At 35.8% G+C, this 18,107-nt stretch overlaps 2 protein-coding genes across 2 annotated transcripts in view; one reads left to right on the top strand and one right to left on the bottom strand.

The window, feature by feature from the left end:
• Window positions 1-1,724: 1,724 nt before the first annotated feature.
• On the bottom strand, window positions 1,725-3,759 carry LOC129282635 (uncharacterized). Its single transcript, XM_054918513.2, has 3 exons — window positions 3,751-3,759; window positions 3,261-3,405; window positions 1,725-2,299 (listed from the first exon to the last, which is right to left on the bottom strand). Exons 1-3 carry the CDS (start codon window positions 3,757-3,759, stop codon window positions 1,725-1,727), a joined length of 729 nt encoding a protein of 242 aa, XP_054774488.2.
• Window positions 3,760-8,144: 4,385 nt separating this feature from the next.
• The window catches only part of LOC129283110 (EF-hand calcium-binding domain-containing protein 6-like), a 29,619-nt gene continuing 19,656 nt past the window's right edge, over window positions 8,145-18,107 (top strand). Inside the window, exons 1-6 of the mRNA XM_064114027.1 lie at window positions 8,145-8,801; window positions 9,262-9,356; window positions 11,599-11,771; window positions 12,835-12,901; window positions 13,554-13,720; window positions 14,853-14,990. Of these exons, the coding sequence (XP_063970097.1) occupies window positions 8,462-8,801; window positions 9,262-9,356; window positions 11,599-11,771; window positions 12,835-12,901; window positions 13,554-13,720; window positions 14,853-14,990 (980 nt within the window). The 5' untranslated portion in view covers window positions 8,145-8,461. The remainder of the gene's footprint in view (window positions 8,802-9,261; window positions 9,357-11,598; window positions 11,772-12,834; window positions 12,902-13,553; window positions 13,721-14,852; window positions 14,991-18,107) is intronic.

Raw genomic sequence — 18,107 nt, 5'->3', positions numbered from 1 at the left:
CTAAATGGTCAGTGCTGACTATTTCAGTGAAATCCTTGGTTTTTATTGGCTAAGAAGCACTGGCCTCTGACTGTTGCTATGGTAACTGTCGGAGAAAGACAACTTGTCAGTGCTGACAACTTTCTTGAAACGGACCCCTGATGGTTTTCATGGCGAAGAAGAAAGAGCCGTCACGGTATTCACGAGACATCCTGTAGTCCTATTCTTTCTTGGTCATAATTATGTTGGTCATGAAAAGGACTTCCCAAACTCGACGTTCCGACCCGCGTTTCGACAAGTGTGTTCTTGGCAGTTTTCAAAAGATGGAACAATATCAGCAGACATGGGGAAAGTCTCACAAACTATCATAGTAAAAGTTAGTTTGCCTGTTTCATGATAATTGCCAATTAAACCGACTGTTAAAAATCTTTTGTAATTTAGAATTGGCGCCCTCTCCCGGTAATATATATTTTTCTAAACTTAAATTAAAGGTCAAGTGCACCCCAGAAAAATGTTGATTTGAATAGATAGAGAAAAATTAAACTAGCATAATGCTGAAAATTTCATCAAAATCGGATGTAAAATAAGAAAGTTATGGCATTTAAACATGTTTAAAGTTTCGCTTACCTTTCACACAACAGTGATATGCACAATTCAGTGACATGCAAATGAGTCAGCCAATGATGTCCATCACTCACTATTTCTTTTGTTTTTTATTGTTTGAATTATATAATATTTCATTTTTTACAGATTTGACATTAAGGACCAACTTGAATGAACCACATAATATTTAAACAATGCTAATTCCACACGTCCAGGGGAGAATTGATTGTTGTTTCACTTGACAATGTGGAGAAAATTATAATATTTCATATTTTATGTAATAAATTACAAAATATATAGTGAGTGAATTACATCATCAGTCTCCTCATTTGCATACCAACCAGGATGTGCATATAACTCAACTCAACTGTTTTGTGAAATTAAGCGAAACTTTAAAATGTCATAACTTTCTTATTTTACATCTGATTTTGATGAAATTTTCAATGTTATGCTTGTTGGATTTTTCTTTTTTTTATTCAAATTAACTTTTTGCTGGGGTAGAATTGTCCTTTAAGTCCTGAGCACATTTTCTTTTTTCCATACTAAATCTTAGAAATAGCTGATTGCATATCGAAAATCTTCAATTTAAATCTTATCCTAAAAAGTCGCACTCTCCATACTTGAGAATTGGTTGAAAATATTTAATTGTACAGTTTACCCATAAACATCCAATATTTTAATCATAAACTTTTGCACTTGTGTTTTGTGATATTCTGTTATCATTGCATAATTATTTTGCTTCATTCCTTAAGTCTCTCTGAAATAAATCATTATTTGATTTAATAATTCTACAATAGGGTTTCAGGTGGATTTGACGCCATCATGTTATGACACTAGGTCCATGATATTATATAGAGACGGAAAATATAGTTCTCTCAAACTCTGCGTCTCTGTTTTGGAGCCATTTTCGATATTTTATGCAATGAATACATGGAAATTCTATTACAAGGGGAGGGGGGGGGGGGGGCGGAACATTTTTTAGGGGGCTGAAGATGAAACAAAATTACAATTAGATCATCATTTCACATTTACAAAGTTTACTGAAAAAGGGGTTATGATTTTTTTTCAATTCTGTTAAACAGAAAGAAGCGAACATGCAAAGACCAAATATATGTTTCGGCGAAATTTTGTTCCTCGATAAGTCAGACGGGTGTTGTTGTTTTTACAACAAAAGTTTCCGGTTGGGTATAAGCGACCACCCCTTGTGGTTGTTGTGGATAGTGTACAGATGTTGCAGTTACTCCTGGCGTTGCCGACGAGTTGCCCGTGTCATCGCCATGGCAGCAACACCCCTGGCAACATTTCAACCCTCTGCAGCAATACACCGAGGCAACGATAGCGACGATGCTTTCGATGAGGAGAAGGACAGCACCGACGGCGTGGAGGATGATGGCGACGTCGAAAGTATCCAAGTAGCAGAATGTATAGAAGCAGACGTACTCGTAGGAGAACACGCCCGCCGCCAAGCCCTCGGTGACCACGCCTCCAAACCCGCTGACGGTGGACAAGATTGACATGACAAGATACGCGATGATGACGCAGTTGCGTCGGGATTTCGATGTGATTCCGATAATGCCCGAAGGAATGGCGAAGAAGATGCCGATCCCAATCGGTGACCCTTCGTTCGGGTAGCCCATGTGACCGTAAACGAAGGTGAGAACGTTGACGACGACGATGACGATACCGAGAATAAGCTGGATGATGCCGGTAGTACGACCTTTAGAAAGAAAAAGGCAAGAGAACAATCGTGGTCGTACAAGCAATCATTATTGACCCGAATTCTCAAACATGTCAAAGGGAGGCTAACTTAACCCAGGCTTAGTTTGCCGAGCTTCGAGAAATGCAAAATTTAGCCCGGTGGGCCAAATGACGCAATTTAACCCATGGGCTAAGTTAGCCGAGAATTCGGGCCATTATGGCTACTCCTATAGAAGACCATTAGTGGCGTAAATCAGCCAAAAATTTCGAGGGGCACTGCATGGCACGCGTGACAACATTTCAATAAAGTCATGAGAAAGCGAAGTGGGCAAGCAAAAAAAATCGACCTTTTCAGAAAAAATATCTTATGTTGTATTAGAATTTGATCTCATATTCAAGCATCTTATAAGTTATATTACCCCTTTTGATAATGGCTCCAAGCCCCCCATCTGTATACCAGTGGTTTAATCTACAAGTTTCTAATATTCACATATCTTACGACAGAAAATGTGACGTAATTATGACCGAAAGAGCAGATGTGGTTAGTCAACGGCCTATCGCTAAACGAAAGTCGGAAATATGATGTATGCAGTCATCAATGATCCTAATTGCAATTCTATCTACAAGCCCCAATGCTGAAATTATGGGAAGCCAAAATTGTCAAAATTTTGATTGTTGTATGTTGTATGTTTCTTATGTTTAATGTGCTCTTTCCTGATTCATCGATGGCGAAGACAATCATCTATTTATAATTCCTAGACAATTTATGAATGATTTGAGAGCCAAATGAGCTGAAATATTCTCTACTGTTAGTCATTTATGTAACAATTGGCTATCCATACTTAAACTACAAACCCAACTTCAGAAAATATGTCATATAAAAAAAAAGATGTACTGATTCATATCTTCAAACAAAACTTTAACATGATTGAATTATTGAGACCCCGTTGCCATGGTTACCATATAGTGGATCAACTCACCTGCTCTGATGTTGTATGTTTCTGAGTATCCACTACAACATCCTTGCTGTGGTTGTGGTTGAGGTTGCACATAGGTATATTGTTGATTTGCTTGTTGTGGTTGCGCATATGGTGGTGGAGGTTGTAGTGCTGGCTGCTGCTGCATCTTTATTTATTTATTTTTTTTTCAAATTGAAAAAACAAAACAAACCAGATTAGTGTCCTATGGTTTTGCAAGTTGAATTTACTTTTCTCCCTGATAAATAAACGACTACATAAGCCTATATTAATACTGTAATATAGACCTATTATAGACCTACATTGTTATTCTGTTTAAAACTTTTGTCAAAATAACGTTGTCAACATCATCAGCGCGTGTATGTATTTCAGAAACGTGACGTCACAATGAGTTTACGATTAAAGCAAACTGCACTACGCATGCGTTTTGCCAGCTGCCGGAAAAATTACGCATTACGTCATGATAAGCCGAATATCTTGCCACAGTAATTACCCGTAGCATCGCGATAGACTAATGAACTTTATTTGATAAGGTATATATCGTCAAGGAAACCTTGTGATGACCATAATAACGTCATCATTGTCATTTCAGGGGCCCGGGAACGGGAAAATTAATACACGCATTTCAATAATCTCGAGCTGACAAGCAATTTTCGCACTCATGAACAGTATCCGTTTCCCACAGTAAATGAATAATGCTACGCGCGAGCTGCCATTCATTCAAATTTTTTTTCCTTACGAAAGCTGGCCACTGCATTCGGTTTATTTGTGCCTGTTTGTGTGAAATTTATCTTATCTATTGTTATTATTATGTAAACTTCACGTTTGTAATTGGCCAATGCTTTTGTATTTCGTTTATTTTTATCATTATTGTGAACTTTTAATCATTTTTAAAAATAAATAATGCAGAAACACCTATACTTTCAGACAATAGTAACCCGCAAAGAAACGCATGCATGTACATCATGAAGAGAATAAGAATGTCAGTAAACAAGAATGCGAATGCGAAGCATCAGCTTACATTTTCAGAGATTAAGACCTGAAAATGAACATTATAAGCACTTTTTGTAATCGTGATGCCTGCCTATCTAGAAACTGATTTTTTTTATACTGACCTGCCTGAAAAGGGACAAGGTTATAGGACTGTTTGTAGAAATACATGACAAAAATACAAATAATGTAAGCGCGAAGCGAGAGCTAAATATATTTTTATATATTGACCCTAAAAGGGAACTTTTGACTAGTACAATAAAAGGTGACACGACATTTTCTCCTGCGACAATTGCACCGGGTTTATATTTCGTATAAGATATAGGGTTAGGGTTGCAATAGGGTTTTGTGTTAGGTTTATAGGGTTAAGTGGGTTAAGTTCAGCATCTGGTATTAATATAGTGTTAAATCCAGGGTTGAAGTTGGAACCCATTTATGTGTGGAATTTACAGCGGAGCAATTGTCGCCGGAGCAAATGTCATGGAACCAACCTCAATCAAAATCACGAAGAAATTATGTCTTTATGCGAGATTCAGACCTGAAAATAAAAAGATTTTAACCACTCTTTTGTAATCATAAACATGACACCAGTAGCGTAACCATGGAAATGAGCAAAGAATTGAGGGGGCCAGAAATGTCAGATAGAGAAAAGTTTGTACAAAAAAGTTTCGAGTGAGCTAAGCGAGTGAGCAAAACTTTTTGACTTTTTAATTATCAAATTCTCTTTTTATGAGGGTCCATTTTAGGGTCAATAACCCCGAAGTACCTCCCCCATCTGTACACATGTGCATGATGCATATATCTCACCCAAAAAAGTGAAAACATGAAAAGTGGACAAAATCTTTATTTTGTATATTGATTTGAAATCCTCTTGATTCCTTTCGTGAAGCGGGCGATCAGCAAGCTTTTGTAATATTCTTTTTTTAGAATTATCTACCCCTCCCCTTATGTTTCTCAACTTTTCTTCCTCTAATTATTTCCTTCTTTTTATTTTGTTTTCTTCTTATTCCCTTCTTTCCCATGGATCGCCTAAGCATCGAGGTAAATGGGCACTTACGCGTTTGAAACGTTAAATTAAAAAAAAATAATGTTAAGATATATATATATTAGAAAGTCAAAAGGGGCCTAAGCTTTCGATCCTAGCAGAATCTTCGTCGGAGGCAAAATGACAAACATATAAAGTGGAACAACCATAATATAGACCACAGACAAGCTACAGTAATTTTATATAAATATATATTTATTTCAATGGTAGGCGTAGCTTATTAAAATCAAGGTTCCCCAGAGCTATCTACCCTTTGGAAAAATTGGTGATGCCGAAAAAATGTCTCTGCCGGGAATCGAACCCGGGCCCCCAGCTTTGAACGCCGGTGCCTTAACCACTAGACCACAGAGACGGGTTAGTGGCTAGGGCGACCCCGATCCGATTGACCGTCAGATTGACAGATTTTCGACACTATACCAATTATAATTTCCTTTGTCGGGTGAAGGTGGGTTTCGAAGTGTCGAAAATCTGTCAATCTGACGGTCAATCGGATCGGGGTCGCCCTAGCCACTAACCCGTCTCTGTGGTCTAGTGGTTAAGGCACCGGCGTTCAAAGCTGGGGGCCCGGGTTCGATTCCCGGCAGAGACATTTTTTCGGCATCACCAATTTTTCCAAAGGGTAGATAGCTCTGGGGAAGCTTGATTTAAGCTACGCCTACCATTGTTCTCTTCATCCATTTCTTTACAATATTTAAATAAAAGAGTTGCCAAAGCTGTTGTACATGTATAACTTTACACATTTATATATTTATTTCAAATATATTCTTGAATCCGGTCATGGACTTAATCTATGATTTCTTGAAGTTGAAGGAACACCCACCCCTCCCCCAAACCCAACATCACCCCAATTAACAATACAACAAAAACATGGGCGGAAATCCCAGGGGGGACAGGGGGGACGTGTCCCCCCTACTCAAAATGGTAGGGGGGACACAATATCAAATGTCCCCCTACTATTTTGTGTCTTTTATGATGGTAAGAATACATCATTCTAAATCGAAATAAAACATGTATTTTGGGACGAGTTGGGACGAGATGACCGTACTTTTGGATGATAACCTTTTTTTTTGCTTGTCAAATTTTCCCGCCCCTTGTCCCCCATAGGCGGATCCAGGGGGGCCGAGGCCCCCCCCCCCTATTGGCGGAGCAAAAAAAAAGGGAAAGAAAGAAGGAAAAAGGAAAAAAGGAGGGAAAAGAGAGGAGAAAAAGAAGAGAAGGACGACGAGTGCATAAAATAAGATGAGGGGAAGACTTAGAAAATAAAAAGGATCTTTCGTGCCACTATATAATTTTTTTTTTCTGCTCGCGCTTTGCGCTCGCATCAATTGTTGAATTATATAGGTATCCTGTTCACGATTACAAAAATTGATTAAAATTTTCCATTCTTTCTTTATAAATTTTATAAATTTTTCAGCTCGCGCTTCGCGCACGCATTTTTTAATTGTTGAAATATGTAACGCCTTCATGGCTATAAGTGCAAGCAGTCCTTACCAGGTACCTTTTCAACAGGTACCAGTTCAAAACGTATATAAAAATTTTCTGCTCGCGTTTTGCGCTCACATTATTAATACTCATTCTTTTCATGATTTACAAAACATGACTAGAGTGTCTCGTTAAGTAAATATTATAGGACTAAATCTCGAAATTTTCCGCTCGCGCTTCGCGCTCGCATGAATTGTCTACTTATATACCTGTTCTGCTTGAGTTACAAAAAGTGCTTAGAATTTCCATTCTTTAGGTGAAAATGTCAAAAAAAATATCAGCTCGCGCTTCGCGCTCGCATTATTTGATTGTTAAATGCTAACTGCACGCAGTTTAACAGGTATATTTTCCATCAGTTCATTTCTGCTCGCGCTTTGCGTTCGTAGTAATTATTAAGTTGCATACACATTTTTTTCAGGATAACAAACATTGCCTAGAATGTTCAAATTTTAGGAAAAAACACATAAAATTTCAAAAAAATTAGCTCGCGCTTCGTGCTCGCATCACATAAATAAGGATTATGATATTATGTATGAATTTATAAGAATAAAGCTAAGAAGTGACTAATGAGGACTACCCCTTCAAAGAAATAAACACAAATCATCTTCGAGCTGCCGATCGGGGAAAATATGGCTGAAACGAATTTCCGCCCCCCCCCCCTATTGGCGAAGGCTGGATCCGCCTCTGTGTCCCCCCTACCTTTTGGGAGAGATTTCCGCCCCTGAACAAAAAATACATTTGAAAAGAATAAGTTCACAAAAAGGCAAACTGCGTTGACGCTCATTTGAAAGGGGCTTAATTGGAAAACCTTGGCAATTGGATGCAGACGTTTCGTACATTATTAATTCAATGATTTTTCAAGATAACCGATGTATATCCGTTTTCATAATAATGGCCGTAACCATATTTTTCTCATGAATATGTTGTGAAATTGATAATGGGCCTCCCATTTCCTTCTCAGTGGTTAGGGCCTGACCATGAAAAATTAATCGAATATATAAACTCCTTGAAAGTCCATTTACACTCGTACCCACCCCTAATACACCTGTCCACACGTGCTGTGGTAGTCGTGTTGCCATTTCGGTAACCAAGTGACAACAAGATTCGTTCACTTTAGAGAAGGGGAATTTATCTCAATTTTAACATTTTTAATCCTTCTAAAATGCAATATGAATTGATTAATTAAATTTATAATTTGTTTTTACATAATATTGATAATTTTTTTACTAATAATTAGGTGTATGATTAAGATATTGAAAATGATTTTGACCATAGCGTATTAATATATACCCCTTTTTAAAATAGAAGAGTCCAAGCTTCTTGTAGATTTTCTTTATGGAGGTGATCGAACCGCAAAGCCTCGCTAATGTACGTACAATCCCTATTGTAAGCCGATTTGGCTGTTTTATAGTAAATATTTACCACAGCGGCTGGATATATCGTTATCTGGCAATTATATACACCTCCTTATCTGTGATATTTTGTGATGATATTGCTGAAAAGGGAATACTAAACAGGAAAATGTCTGGATAAATGTCAAATACAGAAGCCTAGGACAGTGTTTACGGATTTTTGAAGTCAATCTCTGTTTTTTGTGAGGAATGATTGAGCGAAGCGAGGAGCGAGGAGAAAATCTCGCTTTTTGAGTTTTGATTTTGTCAAAAAATATTGCATTTAATTTGCCAAAATGGCGACGGGGATTGCAAATAACCAGCGAAATGCATCTGGATTCAAGCCTCCAAATCTTCCCAACATCGAACACCCAATGTCTCGTCTTGGAGATCGAAAATCGTTGAATGTTATCGGATCCAATCGCCCGGATTCTGTAATGAGCTTGGGTTCCGGCCAGAACGCGATGGGGAGAGAGGTGAGAACTCCCCCGCTAGCCCCGGCTAGTCGAGCCTCCGTTGTTGGCCTCCATGCATGGGACGAACTTGATAATAATCTTCCTCCTCTAAGGGAAGGAGGGAAGGAAAATCAACGGTCAAAGAAGCAGAAACATTCAAGGATGATGACATGGCCCCCAGGTAATGTTGTCAGCAAGGCCTAATTATACTCTCATTCTCTTTCTTTGAAGTTTCAATGAACACTGTTGATAAAAACATGTTCATATTCATCCTTAACTGGTTATTTGTGGATCAATAATGGGAGGTTTTATCTGTTTCTTCTTCAGAATCTTGGGAAAAGTTGATCTAAACCTTTTGATGTTTCTAGTAATTTTTGTTGTATACCTTCAGTAAATCCATGAAAATGCAACAAAATTGTGATGATGCAATTAAAAAGGCTGTAAGTTTGAGATTTATAAAGAAAGAAAGTCATACAAAGATATTATTAATAGTGGCTCAAGTTCACCATTCAGTGCCCAAGTTGCTTAACTAAATTGTTTTGGTTTTTCTTTTTCTTGTAGTGTTTGAAAATGTATATTAATCGTAAAAACAAGAAATAGTTGATATATCAAACAGATTTGTTTTTTGTTTTGTTCTGTAGCACATGAGCAGGGACCTGGAGAGAGACGAGCTAAATCGGCCAAGGTACCTAACAGTTCGGAGTATGCCACTCGATACTCAAGAGATCCAGATGAGGTTGGTATTTGAAGACCCCCCCTTCCTCCCATGTTTCAAAAGACTTTTTGTGTAAATTCATGAACAACTGTGATATTGAAATCCAAAAGTTGTTTTTCTTAATTAATAATCTGTATAAATATACATTTTAGAGAAAATATTCTGGACAATTCAAATAAATCTCTGAATATTGATGTAAATATCAGAGCCGCCAATTAGTATGATTTTATCCTATTTGATATGATTTTAGTGGGGAAAGTGACAAATAATCCCCCCCTAGAAATAGGATTTTTGAAACTTCTAAGAGTGATGACCTTTGATATGTATTTCAAACTTTTAAAGAAAATAGTATTTTAGGCTTGAAAATAGGACAAAAGAAATAAAGAATAAGATGATTTCAAATTAAGGTTGGCAGCTGTGATATATGTTTATTATCAGCAGGGCCTCATGGAAGATCACTAATTGGTGGACGGGCTGCCCTGATAATAGATCAGAAATAAACTAAATTCTACATTCATTTTATCTGATATTTTTATATCTATACAATTGTGAATTCACATTGTTCTTATTTAGACTTTTTGATGAGTATACTTTAATATTTCACCTATTTTCAAATTGAACCCAGGGGGGGGGGGGGCACTCAACAATATTGTTATACACAGACCACAGGCTTCACAAACCCACTTTTAACAAGTTTAACCATTAATCAAATCTATACCCTGTTCAAGTATTTATGACAATCTTGCCCCCTCAACAAGTATGACCCATGAAATATATATGTGTTTTACCCTACAACCATACCATTTTTGCCCGATTTTGGCCTGTTTAACAGTTCACACCCTAAATGCATCACACGCAGGATGTGCCATGACCAGCAAAAAGTACCCTTTTACACTCTTATTTGGTCGCATGTGTGTACAGCAATATAGTTGAGTGCCCCCCCCCCCTCCCCCCGGAATTTGAATATAAATAAAAAATAAAATTATGAAAATCTTGGCAAGAAATTCATGGAGGTAAAGAAGTTTAAATGAGTTTCCTTGATATAAAATCACAAAAGAGGCTCGCAAAACCTCAAAAGCCATTCTGTCCATGAGTATACCACCATCCATAAAGACTCAAGGGGAAATGTCCAGTAGAAAGAGTGAAAAAATCAATACATGCCAAACAATTAATAGGGTCATGCTACTCTATTCATGCAAACAGAACGGTCAATAAAAGCTTTCTTCCCACTTTGAAAAGGGTGGTCATCCCAGGCTTTTGTGATCCTTATGTGTTGTCTGAGTGGTGATGAATGGTATTTATGTTTCATGAACTGCTCGGAGAGAATCTGGAGAGCGGGATGCAAATGCCCTTAGGGGTCATTGCTAAGCATAGGCCGCGGAAGCGGGGGGGGGGGGACCTGTCCCCCCCTAAATTTGAGGTGGGGGGACGATCCCCCCTTAATCTTTTGTTGATAACCTTTTTTTTTTTTTTTTTTTGCTTGTCAAAATTTTTTGGTGGTCCCCCCCTAAATTTTTTGGCTTCTGCCGCCAATGTTGCTAAGGGAGTATTTGGGTTGTTTTCATGAATGCGTTTTGTGTTTTTCATATTGTTCATCACTGGAGAGGATATCATATCCATTTACTGGAAAATAGCCTATTTTCCACCTATTATGGGTTAAAGATAAATGCTAGTTTGTGGTACGATATCAAAACAAGTTCGTACAGAATCCAATAAAATGACAATCCAAATGTTTGCTTAAATGCCAACCTGAAAAAGATCAATTTAGTACTTTAAAAGCTGAAAATATTTTGGTGAGGAAATCAGCGTTTTCAAAGAAATATCATAGGACCTCACATGAAACTGAAATTTTAGAAATCAGTAATTTGCATGAAACCATCAATATCATTCTCATTTTTCCGTACTAATTACTGAAAATTGGTACTACTTGGCAACTCTGTATGAATAATATGTGCCTCAGGATTCTGCGGAAAAATTGTCAGGTCTTTTTCCCTGCAATAATACCAATAATACACTGTTCCATATGTGTTGATATGTGTTTGTGATCTTTGGTGTGATCAGTTCTCATGTTAGATTTCATGATTTTGCAAAGTTTGGTTTATAAATGTAATTCTACCAGATCTATATCTAGGATGATATGGTGACAGTTAACCTTGGTTTTACAGATTTTTTCATGAAATCAGTATTTATTGCAACTATTAGCTTTCATTTATCTTTAAAATAAAATAAATCAAATCACCCATCTTGATTTTATTCCCCTCAGCTGATCCAGGTTTTGAAGGTCAAACTCGCTTCGGGTTACCATGGCCTCCGACAGATGTTCAAAGGTCACGACCCACAGGGCAAAGGCCGTGTGTCAAAGAGCGCAATGGGTCAGATCCTCTACCCTCTGGTAGGATACATCACGCATGAAGATGTAGCAAGGCTTTTACACAGGTAAGAAGTGGGTATTTTTTCTTTTTGTGAGAAAGGGGTGATTTAGCCCCTGAAATGCTCAAAAGGGCCCTGGAAAATCTCCATACAATGCAGTGTTAAAGCTTATATCCAATGTTGAAGATTTAGACATGACTGGTTGGTTTGAAATATATGATTGATTGGTTAAAGGTCCATCCCAGAAAAATGTTGATTGGAATGAATAGAGAAAAATCAAACGAGCATAACACTGAAAATTTCATAAAATCGGATGTAAAATAAGAAATATAAGAAAGTTGTGGCATTTTAAAGTTTCGCTTATTTTTCACAAAACAGTGATATGCACAACTCAGTGTCATGCAAATGAGTCAGTCAATGATGTCCATCACTCACTATTTCTTTTGTTTTTATTGTTTGAAATATACAATATTTCATTTTTTACAGATTTGACAATAAGGACCAAGTTGACCGAACCATATAGTATTATATTAAACAATGCCAATTCCACATGTTCAGGGAGGAATTAATCATCGTTTCACTTGATAATGAGGAGAAATTAAGGATATTTTATATAATGAAATACAAAAGAAATAGTGAGTGAATGGCGTCATCGGTCTCCTCATTTGCATACTGACCAGGATGTGCATATAACTTTTTTGTGAAATTAAGCGAAACTTTAAAATGTCATAACTTTCTTATTTTACATCCGATTTTGATGAAATTTTCAGTGTATGCTTGTTGGATTTTTCTCTTTTTATTCAAATCAACTTTTTGCTGGGGTGGACTTGTCCTTTAATTTTATTTCTGCATTCACGTCAGATGAATATACAACATAGGTAAAATCAATAATACAATATTCATAATGTAAGCAATGAAAATAAATATTTAAAAAATGTGTTATTTATCTAACAGAATGATGACCTAAAGGAATGCACGTGACCGCCATCATGAGCGATTAGGCTTGATAATGATGGCAGCCATATATAAATGGTGCATAACATGTCTTTCTTCATTCATTTTTATAAATTTCCATGTCAGGTGAAACTTTCCTTGTCATTAAATACTCCTTTCCTTTTTTTTCTTGCAGACTTGGGTTGGAGAAAGATGACACTCTCACTTTCGATGATTTTATTGGATGCTTCAAGGATACAGAAGTAAGATTTATAATTAATATTTGGTTGATCCTAATTTCTAATTGAAATTATTATACCACATTCCATAAAAAAATGTTTATCTGAAGCTAATCATTATGCTCTATATATTGATAATGTCTTGAAACAACAAATCACTGTTGAAAATGTTAATTGGTAACACAGAAGTAAGATTTTTCTTTCATCTTTGGTTGAAACTAAGTTGAAATTAACATTAGAGCTAATATACCACATTTAATTTTTTTTTAATGGTTAACTGAAACTGATCATTATGCTCTCTAGATTGAAAATGTCTTTAAGTAGGATTCATAATGCAACTTTGGTTGATCCTAAATTCTAATTGAAATTAAAGCAAATATACAACATTTAATAAAAAGATAATCATTATGTTTTCTAAATTGATAATTGTCTTGAAAACAATAAATCACTTTTTATAATGCTATTTGGCAACGTTTAAATGAAACCTTGTAATTTTTGATCATCTTAAATTCTGTAATGTCCATAATTGAATGTTTTTTTCAAATTATGTAACAGGTAAAGAATATTAAATGATTGTTACCAATTTAAAGAGTGTAAACAGATGAATTAAAACTTTTGAAATTTTTATAGCTCAATGGGTTATTAAGTACTTCTGCCATTTTGTTTCCGCTTACAGGTCGTTCAGCGCGAGTGGATGAGTCCCGTAGCAAAAAAGCGTGTAGCGGCAGAAAGACGTAAGCTAAACCTTGAGGAGCACTTGCGTGATAAAAACCGGGCCGTTCCGCTTCAGAAATGTACTGCAGTATACGGAAATGCATTGCTAAAAGAGAAGTGCAAGCATAGGTAACTATATAGCCTTTTGTATTCATGTACAAGAATAAGGGTTTCCAAGAAATGAGAAGCTAGATTATTAAGTGGATGCCCTGGATAAACAAGAAGTTATTTTTAATATCATTAAAGGAGAATGAAACCCTTGAAACCAGCTGAATCAATATCAAAGAGAAAAATCAAAGAAACATATTTTTGAAAGTTTGAGGAAGATGAATGAATAATAAGAAAGTTATGAGCATTTGAATATTGAGATCACTAATGCCATGTAGATCCTCCCATCGGCAATGCGACCAAGATCTGTGATGTCACACACGTACAACTCCCTCATTACTTTAGTACTTATTTCACTTATATTCTCACTTTTATAGAGTCTATCACAAGGTGAGGTGTTCTCTTTATGAGATGACAAGTACAGAGGTTTCACAACATTATATCATTGATGAATCATTTGTCATACGATTAGAATGAGCAAAAAGAGACATTTTGGGGTATATTTTCAGTGTCCAAATGGGAGAGTTGTACGTATGTGACATCACAGATCTTGATCGCATTGCCAATGGGAGGATCTCAATAGCATTAGTGATCTCGACATTCAAATGCTCATAACTTTTTTATTGCTAGTCCTATTTTACTCAAACTTTTGTTGATCTTATTCTTTGATTTTTCTGCTTTCACAAAAACTAACTTGCTCCAAGAGTTTCATTCTCCTTTAATACTGTCTTATTAGTAGTAGTAGTAGTAGTAGCAATAGTGGTAGTAGTAGTAGTAGTAGTAGTAGTAGTAGTAGCAGTAGTAGTAGCAATAGTAGCAGTAGTAGCAGCAAAATTAGTAGTAGTAGTAGTAATAGAAGTAGTAGTAGTAGTAGTAGTAGTAGTAGTAGTAGTAGTAGTAGGAGTAGTAGAAGAAGTAATAGACTAGTAGTGGACTATAGTAGACTTGTAGTAGTCATAGTAATATCATGGCCATAGTTGATGTTTTTGCTATTTCTACTCAGTTTGTTTCTATAATTTTTTTCATTGTTATTATTATTGGAAGTAATAGTAGTATTGATATTATAATTATTATCTTTATTATAGTTATTAGTAATATTGATATTTTCATCAGTAGGCCTATAAATATTATAATTATTATCATTTTTTTCCAGTGATTTTAACTTGAGGAACTACCTAGCCCCAGCCTGCTTTGAGCCTGGAGGAACTGTTCTTGGTGTCCAAGTCCAGGAATGTCTAGCTCTCTTAGGAGCGCATCTCGATGAGGAGGAGATGATTAAATTATGGACAAGGTAGGCATTCTAAAATCCTTAACAGACAAAGGCCCCGTCTTAAAAAACGATTGATCCAATCATCCACAATTATCGAAAGCCAGCAACGTCAACATATCTAATGCATGTTTTTGTTTAGTATATTTTCCAGATATGATGTATATTCATACATTCATAATTTTCTTGAAAATTCTGCGTGCTTCTCTTTTTACGAAGGGCATTGTGCAAATTTTCTGTAGAAAAAATACGACATCGATGGAATTCCATACACTTGAGGTTGATCGGACCGATCATTCTAATCTTTGTTAGACTAGGCCCAGGCATGACAACCTTTGTTTTAAAACCAGGTAGCTGTTAATATTCTGGAGTAACAGCTAGTCGCTCTCCTTTGATTTATGTTTGACACTGTCAATGACATTATGTTCTAATTTGCAAGTTTTGAACAGGTGGATTAGATAAAAATGCATGAATTATGATGGCTTAGAACTTCATCAGAAAGCAGGGATGCCACTTTTCAGATGCAGTCCTGAATTTCAGACATTTTAAACCCTAGCTATTTTTGGCAATGGAAAACACCTATTTCATGGAGGGAAAGGGTAACAGTCAGACCGCAGCTCGCGCGATAATGAGCATATTCACGGAGATTTATTCAGCGGCCCTCTAGCGGTCTCCGAAGGAAAACGTGCGATCAATTTGGCTTGATTTTCCCACTGAATTGGAGGGGCTGAAGTTATAGCTCTGTACTGGTCGCTAACTTCAGTTTACGTCGAAACGAATTGTGGTAAGTTATTTTCAAGACCTTCATCTACATTTTGGTATATAATTGTCCATATTTCGACATTTTCAACCTACCATTTTTACCTCTTTAATTGATGCTTATTTTAGTAATATTTTAACCGCGATTTTGTAGTCGGAATTTCACTTTTGGTTCCTGACTTTGCTACATAACCAAATTGTTTCGATCGGGGTTTTTTAGAAAGAAGAAAAGTCACTATTCAAAATATGTCAGAACCAACTTGACGCAAACTCACCTTGTATTTTTATTTTAGAGAAAATGATACCCTAAAAATCAAGAAATTTACGTTTTACCCGGAAGTAACCTTCTCGTTCACTCCACGATGGCGCGAAATAATGCCAAAATTACGTTCGTCGCGGGTTGGTAGAATTTCGCCTTTGGTCCCATACGTTGAAACTTCTGTAATGATGGCAGATGGCTCGCATTATATTTCTGACTGTGGACGGTGGACTTGTTTTTTTTTTTTATTAAGACTTAATATAAACGAAGCTTAATAAGTAGATCCCTTCTAAAGTTTTATTCAAATGATTATCAGGTTTCCGAATTCCATCAAGTTTTTATAGATTGAGATATTTCTTGATTTATGTTGAAAATTGTTAACCTTTTTTCTTAATTAGTCGAAGATGAGCCCCATGATGATTTTTGCCCCAGGCTGCGGTTAAGAATTAAATGATGATTAGCTCAGACAGTCTACTCTAGAGACTATAAACAGTTTAAAGTCAAAGTAAAAAGTCTGGTACTACCGTACTCAGTAGTATTTATAAACCATTTTGTTCAAATAAAAAAATTGTGTCTGTCACAGACAGTACTTAGTTAGTCTCTTAATTGACTTACATGTAACATAATTCATACTTTGAATAATTTAGACTATTTCTCTCTTTTTTGTCTCTTCTACACACAGATCTGCATACTTTCTGACTCTGGTCTCTGCTTGCTACTTCATTCTGGGAGATTCCATCATGTACTATAATGGTCAGACCATGATTTGGACAAAGCCCTTTTTTCGTTTGCAAATTTTGGACTGATAATGATACAACAGAAAATTGATCTTTATCGATATTGGAAACAAAAAAATTAGAGCACAGTTTTGGGGAGGACTAAGAATACTGACTTGGACAGGAATACAGCTTGACAAAAATAAAAATTCACAATTCAAAACCAAAGAACATTTTTGATGCATTGCAAGAAACTTTCTACTCAATCACACATTCCAAAATTAAGGGTAAGTCCTTTGATTAAACACAAACATGTAGTTGATTTGCAATTGAACATAAGTTTCTTGCAATGCCCCATAATTATATTTTGTTCTCAAGCAACTCTGTTATATGTTATCTAATGTGCTGAAGGTTAAGTGCCATGTATGTTCACAATTTTTTTTTTTCGAAAGGTATAATATATTTGTCCTTTTATATGGTATTTGAATGTGGTTACGCCTTGTTTTTGTTTTCCACAGTAATTATATGAACAATAGTGAAATATTTGTTGTGAAGCACTGTATGAATGTTGTGTGATCATGGAGCTATGGTGTGATGGTATTATAATTAATTCATAATTTTTGTTATAAGACTGTAAACCTGGTGGATGTGAGGGGGTGGCCTGGATGAAAGGAAAGTGAGCATGTGTCCAATTACTGATTTGCATATGTTTAGACAATTTTGTTCGTGGATAAATATTAATGTGCATTCCCTATTCCAAGCAAAGAGTAAAGGAGAAGTCCACCCCACCAAAAAAATAATTTGAATTTAAAGAAAAATAAAGTATTGCAGAGAATTTTATAAAAACTATGATTCAAAATTCAAAAAATTACTATTTTGACATTGAGAAATTTGCCTAATTTTATAAAACAATTATATGCTCATCTTGGTCAATGTGCAAATTACAGAACCGATTATGTCACACGCACTCTAATTTCTTGTGTATTTTTTTGTTTGATACATGTACATGACATGTATATTTTATTTTAATTTTCATTAACAAATTTTGAGAGGGATTTTAATTCCTCCATTAACATTCGTAGTTTCCATAAATGTAACCTATTGTGATTCGAGAAAGATTTTTTACATCAAATTTGCTAAAATTTATATAATAAAAATGCAACAAAAATTTAAAAAGTAATTTGATGTGAGTGACATAATCAACTCTATTTGCATACCATTGTTTTGTGTATATAACTGTTTTGTGTAAAAACAGGGAAATTTCTTTATTTATTCAAATACTTTTTTGTTGATGTGCACTTGACCTTTAACTCACTTCCCTTCCCACCCCTGCCCAAATAAGTGTAATCAAGAACTTGAAAATCAAAAGCAGTGATTAAGAAGAAGTAAGAATTAATCATAGAGCTA

Source organism: Lytechinus pictus, chromosome 19, assembly GCF_037042905.1.
Source record: "Lytechinus pictus isolate F3 Inbred chromosome 19, Lp3.0, whole genome shotgun sequence".
Taxonomy (NCBI): domain Eukaryota; kingdom Metazoa; phylum Echinodermata; class Echinoidea; order Temnopleuroida; family Toxopneustidae; genus Lytechinus; species Lytechinus pictus.
Note: the sequence above shows the minus strand (reverse complement) of the source record. Positions and strands in the feature narration are given on the sequence as shown.

What these genes read in the sequence shown, in the direction of transcription:
- LOC129282635 (XM_054918513.2), bottom strand. An exon ending in AACATACAACATCAGAGCAG is followed by an intron (nt 2,300 to 3,260) that starts GTGAGTTGATCC and finishes TTCTTTCTAAAG; the next exon opens with GTCGTACTACCGGCATCATC.